The sequence below is a fragment of the Ruditapes philippinarum genome, unplaced genomic scaffold (genome assembly GCF_026571515.1).
Source record: "Ruditapes philippinarum isolate M1 unplaced genomic scaffold, ASM2657151v2 ctg24163_1_1_1_1, whole genome shotgun sequence".
Taxonomy (NCBI): Eukaryota; Metazoa; Mollusca; class Bivalvia; order Venerida; family Veneridae; genus Ruditapes; species Ruditapes philippinarum.
In genome coordinates this window covers 1-9076 of record NW_026853068.1, presented here as the reverse complement: position 1 = coordinate 9076, position 9076 = coordinate 1, and the positions used below count along the sequence as shown (strand labels likewise).

The 9076-nt window shown below is 36.5% G+C and overlaps 1 protein-coding gene across 1 annotated transcript; it reads right to left on the bottom strand.

The window, feature by feature from the left end:
* Nucleotides 1-2172: 2172 nt before the first annotated feature.
* On the bottom strand, nt 2173-4429 carry LOC132732979 (uncharacterized). The gene has a single exon (XM_060719531.1). The coding sequence runs from the start codon at nt 3592-3594 to the stop codon at nt 2371-2373; it is 1224 nt and encodes a 407-aa protein (XP_060575514.1). The 5' UTR covers nt 3595-4429; the 3' UTR covers nt 2173-2370.
* Between the last annotated feature and the right edge of the window lie 4647 nt (nt 4430-9076).

Sequence of the window (9076 nt, the reverse complement as noted above, 5' to 3'; positions counted from 1 at the left end):
TTCAATCATCACAAATTGTCCTTATTTTTTTTAAATGATCCGGGCTTTGCCGGGGCTCTACCGGGATCAACCGTAGCTCTACCTTTATCCTCCGGGGCTCTGCCTGTAGTTACCGGGGCTCTGCCGGCATATTCCGGGGCTCTACCGTAACTCTACCGTAGCTCTACCGTAGCTCTGCCGGCTATATCATACCCCGGATCATCCCCGGTTTGTGCCGGCAGAGCTACGGTGCTTTCCCGGTATCACCCCGGTCGTTCCCGGCAGAGCTAAGGATGATGCCGGCAAAGCTATACCTTCCCGGATCATCCCGGACCACCCCGGTGATATTAAATATTTTATTCCATCCGGGATCGAATGCCGGATGTTCCCGGATCATCCCGGATCATCCAGGACGTTGCCGGCAGAGTTACGGATGTACCCCGGTTGTTCCCGGTCGTACCCCGGCCGTTCCCGGATCACCCCGGACGTCTACCGGGGCTCTGCCGGGGCTCTGCCGGGATGTAAGTGAGACTGTAGCTTTAATAATCTAGTCAAATAACTGTTTTCATCTTGTTAATGCTTTTTGATAAGACTTTTTTGTTCTTTGTTTTTGATGCCTCTGTGAGGCTTGCTTTTTATTTAATAAAATCTTAAATCTGGTGTTGTTCTTCGAGTGCTCGTATATATTCTATATGCTAAGCAAAATATTGTTGTGCCACCGCCAAATGAGTAGCGGGGGTGGAGGTATAACGATTTTCTGGTGTCCATTGCCCCTGAAATAGCCAAACAATGATGAAAACTGCCTTGCCAAATAATTATTACAGATAGAATGTTTTAACCTTCACCAAAATGTTTCCCAGGATGTGAACGTGTGCACCACCTATTGTATTAATGATCATAGCTTACAAATCAGCCATTCATATTTGTAGCACTGTCTTATATAATCCATTAGATATTCATGAACATTTGTCTACTTGTACACATTGATAATTTCTATGCCAAGTTTGAACGTGTCTCGCCCACCTTCAGGTGGTGGGCTTTTCAAATAAACCTTCGCCCGTGGTCTGTCCGTCAGAAATTACAGGGTGGATTTTAACCAATTTTTGGCTAAATTAAATCGTTCCCCTAATTACGTAGTTGGTCATAACCAAAACTGGATCACTAAGGGTCAAAAATGCGTTACGTGCAATTGCGGTCAATTTTCTTCAGTCTAGAGAAGATGATTTTGATCGGATCTTGATGAAATTTAGTATGAATGTCTTCTGAAGGTCTTGTACAAAATGTGGGTCATCTAGGGGCAAAAATTGGGTCCAACATTGTATATCACAAGCTAGAAAAAACTTTGTCCCTGCTACAAGTAAGGCATTATGAGCCGGATTTCAAACAAAATGTGCCCCTAGAAACTGCTTTGGTCCTAGCCGACAAATCAAATAGTCACAATATCAAACTTGAGCAAGCTCGCACAATCAATCAAGGGAATAATCTGCCGATGATGAAATAGAAGAAATTCTACATTTTATAAAAAAGAATTAATAAAAACAGTGTAAAAGCCATATGCACAAAGAATAACACAATTGATTAACGAATACGAAATTGATGATTTAACTATTATAGCCAAACCGTGCCATGAAACGGTAATTGAAATATCTCCAGTTAACATCGATTTAATATCAACAAGTAAAATCAGTAAAAGTAATATAAATACAGAAAGTCTTGTCACAGCTAACTTACATATAAGTAACAAAATATACGGACCAATTATCACATTTATATACTGATGGAAGTAAAACCCCAGATGCTGGTTTAGCAGGTGCAGGAATTATAGAATATGACAACAATTGAGTGATTCAGGAAACTAAAATAAAAAAGAATAACAAATACGTTTCTATTTATCACGGAGTGAGTCCCTAAGGTGACATTTTCCACACTTTTTTCCCGGAACTTAATTCGTTTTTACGAAATAATAATTCACAATAACGAGATATTAATTCGTTATTACGAAATATTAATTCGTTTTTACGAAATATTTATTCGTTTTTACGAAATATTTATTCGTAATTACAAAATATTAATTCGTTTTTACGAAATATTATTTCGTTTGAAATTACAAAATCATAAAAGCGTAATTTGCTTTGTGCAAACGTAACATGATTGTTTTTTTTTTTTCGTAAATAATAAACTAAAGTCTTCAAATGCAAGGCTTTAATATTAATGTTTTCAGACAATTTAAGGTCCAAGAATGACCATAATCATTAATACATTTTGTACACTGAAGTGAAACAAAGGACGACTTTATACAGTTTCCAACTTCCAGGCAATGGCATTTAGCACTTGCTGTACAAGGCGAAAGCGTTAAATATATTGGATTTTCCAAAGTCAAGTGTCAAGTTATTAATAGTCATCTAGTTTTTCGGTCAAGGCTTGAAACAGAGAAGTGGCACTTTGAACTGTTTTTGGAACAGGCAGCTCTTGTCTCGGGATTTCACACACATATTCCAGAATCGGGATAAATTCATCTGAACATCCAAACTGAGGTTTCCTTACAGTATATATCTCTTGCAAACAATTAATTGTTTGCATATCACAAGGGAGAGGATATGAATAATCTCGCGTTTCATATGCTTCTGGCTGGTAGTACATCACAGTCGGTATACCACTTGGTACTTCCGTGTGCCTTTGCTGTCGAATTCGATGCAAGTTCCATATTCGCGTAAAGCTGTCTAAGTCACGTTGAATTAATGGTAAGAAGCAATATCTTAAACACTCTAAATGCAAACCACGTTCGACCATATCTTTGAAATAGTTCCTCCAAGACACTGCGAAACCATGTCTTAAATTGACGCAGAAACGTTCGATCCTTTGGTTAGCTGTTGACCTTCCAGTGATAAAACTGTTTATTCCAGACATGTTATCTCCATCGTCATACCTTAATGCTGTCTGTAAATCACGTACAGTCACGTTTTCAGTCCCTGCATCAGAACGTATACATGTAAGACGCGGAACGCGACCTGTACGTTTAAGGAAATTGACAAAGAAGCCAGCGATTATTCGGGGGTCATTATTTGAGTGGCATGCTTCTAACCATAAAATATATCTAGAAAATCCATCAATGGCTCCGTGAATAGCGACGCCAAAAGGTTTCAGCTTATCGTAGCCATCAATGTGTATAGCAAAGTTTGGACCTTTATTGATATAAGTTCGGCGACGTAAGCGATGTGCAGATCTCAAAGTAACACCTACAGGATCAATAGCCTTTAAGACAAGTCTTGTTGTTTCTTGTGTAACTTTAACATTTGTTGTTGTGTTTACTATTTTCCATATTGTTTTATAACCACAGTCAGCAAATCCTCTGTTATATACTGCTCGAATCTCGCGTATTACATCTCGTAAAGGAGAAGAAGCACCGCGTCTTTTCAGTCCTAACCTTCTGAGTATCCGCTTCATTTGACTTAAGCTGACAACAGTATTGTGCACCAATAATAAGAATCCACATATGTCTAAATGGGAATAACCTTGTCGATGATAAAAAGAAATCAATGCATCTCTCTGTCCATTTTGAAGAACCGCTTCAGTCGATTCGAATAGCGCCAATGCCAAGAAAAGGCATACCTGCATATAAAACAGAAGACATATTATTCAGGGATGCTTATATTATCAAAACAGAATGCCTGAAAGTTCATTAAAAATTAGCAATTGGTAGCAGTTTAAGATTAAGCCCACGCCTGTTGTTTCCCATGTCTCATTGTTACATTCAAGTGGTGGTCTAATCTGTCAGAACTATAAAGTAGGAGCCGACTGTCTGTGCACTTACAACCATTCTGGTAATTTATTCAAGTATTAACAATTATGATCAAATAAACGTTGCTTTTTTCTCAATAACAATACTTTCTATACATTGTGTAGAGGATAATAATGCAACATAAAAAGATTGACAAATACAAAAAAACAAAACATTTGGAATAAAAATATAGATTAATTAAGAATTTAGTACCTGTATACGGTTCATACCTTCCGTTTTGCCAGACGGTAAGTATCCTATGGGGGTAAGAAGCATTATAAAAAGCAGTTTTTTTTTGTCGTCGTAGGTAATGACGCAAAGCTGTAAATAAATGTTCAAGCAGGGGAAATATATATTCCAGATGCTCGACTATCACGTTAAGTCGACTTATTTCTTTTTGACAAAAATATTTATCTAGGAATGAGATAAAAAGATTTTATCAACATGCTTATAAGAACTAGGTAAGTCAGGGAAGAAGGATGTACAAATTATGTGGATAAGCTGACATAGCATACGTCGGCATGGCATATTTTAAAATAATGTTGCATTAACTTATGTCAGAAAGATAAGCTTACGTAGACAACCGGTACAGTTCATTTTCTTTTGTTATCATAACAAGTCGACTTACCTAAAGTAGACTTAATCATATCATCAGGGTGTACCATATACGTTTCCATACTACTCTATACTTTTGATTACATACTGTATTCAATGGCCAGTGTCTTTCATTATTTGATACTGTGATATTGAATTTCGCTGGCATGCAATTTTGGGCAACCAACATTATAAGTAAGTTCGCTCAGTCTTAATTTCGCGCATTTCCGACTTCAAAATAAAAACTTGCTTCATTAAGTATTGTACAGTCTCGCGTGACGCGTGTACATGTATATGTCAATCAGCAAGGTCCACATTGTGTAAACAAGCCGACATTGTTAATCTGTTAGTTGCAGGGATGTGATTTTTGAAAAAGCATTTTTGCCTTTTGATATTTGAATATTTGAGCATCATTCCGGCTGAATCCATAAAACGTTACGTCAGGCCTATGAAATCTTTAACACTTGCGTTATTCTGTAGACGAAGTGGCCCAACAGATACTGATTGTTATTTCACTAGACAATAATTACAATTTTGCAATCCTTCCACTATTTACAAAGCTTTAATTATTATCAAATTTCTGTAAAAAGTATACAATATAAGTGTAGTCAATACATTTCTGCAAAGTTAGATATTAAAATATGCCAATATATGGACGAGTAATTTTCTATATAAACATATGCTTATATATTAGCTTATCAGAGCAATATATGTACGAAAAAAGTTTGTTAAGTATTTAATAAATTACATTGTGCATATCAAAACTGTACAAGGTAGGTAAAAGAAAATCTGTCTGTGTTGGATAAACCCAATTTCCAGCACAATATTTCAGTTTAATTCAAGCCCGGAATTTCTAGATTCTGTATCAGTAATTTTTAAAAATAGCACATTTTCTACACATATTTTTTAAAGTATAATCAGTGTGTAGGATTCACAGATGTATTGACGAGGCATTGGAAAATGATCCAGCAAAATCTGCATGGCAGACTAAAATTACACTTTCAAATGTACAAAAGGGACATAAATTGATACGAGTTTAACGAATCTCTAAACTCTTGCAAAGCGGATCAAAGTTCAATAACATTTTAAATTTTAGAAAGGGCCAATAACTCAAAATCATGATCACTGTTCAATCACACTTTAAACATGAGAAAGACAAGAATTCTTACCAAAAGGTTCAATCATTTTAAATGAAAAAAAGGGAAATAACTCTTACAATCATGATCGTGGTTGAATTACACTTTAAACGGAACAAAAAGCAATAACTCTTACCGAACAGTTCGGTTTTTTAAATTGTACAAAGGGCAATAATCTTACAATCAAGATCATGAAAAAGTACAAAGAGCAATAACTCTTACCCAACAGATCAATTATATTAAACTTTGAAAACAACAATAACTCAATCATGATTGAATAAGGCTTTCAACAGTACTAAGGACAATAACTCTTACCAAACAGTCAATTATTTAAAATTATTCAAAAGGGAAGCAACTCTTACAAAGATGACAAAAGATCAATAAAGCTTTAAAAAAAATTTAATAGTTTAAAATGCAAGCAACAATTTCCAGTACACATTTGTTTCAATTATAAAAAAACATGTACATCAATCACACATTCAAATAGTTATGTTACAAAATGGGTAACAAATCTAATCTGATTAGAGTATGAAAAAAAAAACCCCAACAAGATATCAGCATATTCTATATCAATATTCAAGCAAATGAAAAATTTCTAATGTGACATTGTTCAACATTACTAGTACTTAATACTTAAGTAACACAAACATATCCATGAAAGCCAGTTACATGGACTGTCTGCGGAGAAATGACAAAAAATGTCTTAAGTCAACATAAAAACATATGAATTTTTTTTTTACATTAACATTATTTCAGTGATCCAAGTGGAACTGTTAACCTTCTGTTGTTTTTATTTTTGGTTGGGATTTACATTGCATCAACAACGGTGTAAGTTAAGTGGTAACTTTCCAATTTAACTGGCGGAGGAATACCTGCCCTTCCATGCATTATTTCCGGTACAAATGGGCACCTGAGTAAAACCAGGCATGAAGAATTCAACTAGAGGATGCTTTTGTAAAAAAGCGCATGTCTCCCCCACTGCACTGTGACCTTGACCTTTGACCTACTGACCCCAAAAACAATAGGGATCATCTGCTCTATAAGACCAATCATCCTATGAAGTTTGAGGGCTGTAGGTCAAAAGGAACTCTAGTTATCATCCGGAAACGAGAAATTGACCAACGGTCACTGTGACCTTGACCTTTGACCTACTGACCCCAAAAACAATAGGGATCATCAGCTCTATAAGACCAATCATCCTATGAAGTTTGAGGGCTGTAGGTCAAAAGGAACTCTAGTTATCATCCGGAAACGAGAAATTGACCAACGGTCAGTGTGACCTTGCCCTTTGAACTACTGACCCCAAAAACTATAGGGATCATCTGCTCAATAAGACCAATCATCCTATGAAGTTTGAGGGCTGTAGGTCTAGAGGAACTCTAGTTATCATCCGGAAACGAGAAATTGACCAACGGTCAGTGTGACCTTGACCTTTGACCTACTGACCCCAAAAACAATAGGGATCATCAGCTCTATAAGACCAATCATCCTATGAAGTTTGAGGGCTGTAGGTCAAAAGGAACTCTAGTTATCATCCGGAAACGAGAAATTGACCAACGGTCACTGTGACCTTGACCTTTGACCTACTGACCCCAAAAACAATAGGGATCATCTGCTCTATAAGACCAATCATCCTATGAAGTTTGAGGGCTGTAGGTCAAAAGGAACTCTAGTTATCATCCGGAAACGAGAAATTGACCAACGGTCACTGTGACCTTGCCCTTTGAACTACTGACCCCAAAAACTATAGGGATCATCTGCTCAATAAGACCAATCATCCTATGAAGTTTGAGGGCTGTAGGTCTAGAGGAACTCTAGTTATCATCCGGAAACGAGAAATTGACCAACGGTCAGTGTAACCTTGACCTTTGACCTACTGACCCAAAAACAATAGGGATCATCAGCTCTATAAGACCAATCATCCTATGAAGTTTGAGGGCTGTAGGTCAAAAGGAACTCTAGTTATCATCCGGAAACGAGAAATTGACCAACGGTCAGTGTGACCTTGACCTTTGACCTACTGACCCCAAAAACAAGAGGGATCATCAGCTCTATAAGACCAATCATCCTATGAAGTTTGAGGGCTGTAGGTCAAAAGGAACTCTAGTTATCATCCGGAAACGAGAAATTGACCAACGGTCACTGTGACCTTGACCTTTGAACTACTGACCCCAAAAACAATAGGGATCATCTGCTCAATAAGACCAATCATCCTATGAAGTTTGAGGTCTGTAGGTCTAAAGGAACTCTAGTTATCATCCGGAAACGAGAAATTGACCAACGGTCAGTGTGACCTTGACCTTTGACCTACTGACCCCAAAAACAAAAGGGATCATCAGCTCTATAAGACCAATCATCCTATGAAGTTTGAGGGCTGTAGGTCAAAAGGAACTCTAGTTATCGTCCGGAAACGAAGAATGGACGGACGGACTGACGGACTGACGGACGGACGGACGGACGGACGGACTGACGGACGGACAGGGCAAAAACAATATGTCTCCCCCCGAGGTGGGGGAGACATAATTAGTCCCTTTCAACTGCAGCAAGGTAAAATCTGATTGAAAGTCACTAACCACTCAGCCATTGTGTCCCCTTATTTTTTGTTTACCTCCAGTTTAACATTACAACAGTCATATATCGGCAAACATTTTGCAAAATAGCAAATCCATTCATACACCTATACAAATGAAAAATCTGAATCTAAGCATGAAAAAATCAATTTTCCTTTCAGCATTATTAGTAAGCGTTTTTAAGTTCACACTGACTTTGTCAACTTTAATTTAATTAGTTAATTCCTAAAATAAGAATATAATCTACAATGCAGTAATGTTACAGCTTAAATCCAGAATGTATTGCAACAACACCGAATGTCAAGTTTTCATATGTCACTGCCTTAAAACCACATAACTCTATCAGTGATTTGAAGTCTTCCTGCAATTAAAAAAAAAATGTTTATCAGGTTTCACTAGTTCAAGATCGGAAATACAGTTTGAATTATTTGGTAAGTATATAGTAAAACTTTAATTAATAAATACATGTCAATTACTTGCAAAGAATTTTTTTACTTTTTACTGATTGTATAACAAAAAAGTTTTTTTTTCCTGCAGCTATATATTTTATGATACGTTAGAAAATCCTTTGTTTTCACACAGTTATAAATGTATATTTTGGTCGGAATATATAAATACAGAATTTAATTTGTGGAAGCCAAAAGATATTCTAACACCTAAACAAAGGTTTAACCTACATTGTATTTACCAAGTTAAGGAAAGGGACTTCAGGCTGTTAACTTATGAAAAATGAAACAATTTAACAAGTAATTTGTCTTATAATTGGCTTACTAACATATGTTGCAATACTTATCTCGAAGGTAATTCATAAAGCTTTTGTGACATAATCCCCAAGTAAAAATTGTTTGTTGTAATTTCTTAATTCAGATTGACCAGGCTCTATCCTGTTGGCTCACCAATCTTGATATCCCAAAAATTGATAATGGATAGTTCCAAAAATGGAAGCTGGGCAAGCCCATTTAGAAAATTTAGAAGGTTACAGTTAATATTTACCTGATTCGGAAACTGTCTTATACTTT

Coding starts and splice junctions, on each gene's coding strand:
- LOC132732979 (XM_060719531.1), bottom strand. CDS start 3,594: ATGCAGGTATGCCTTTTCTTGGCATTGGCGCTATTCGAATCGACTGAA.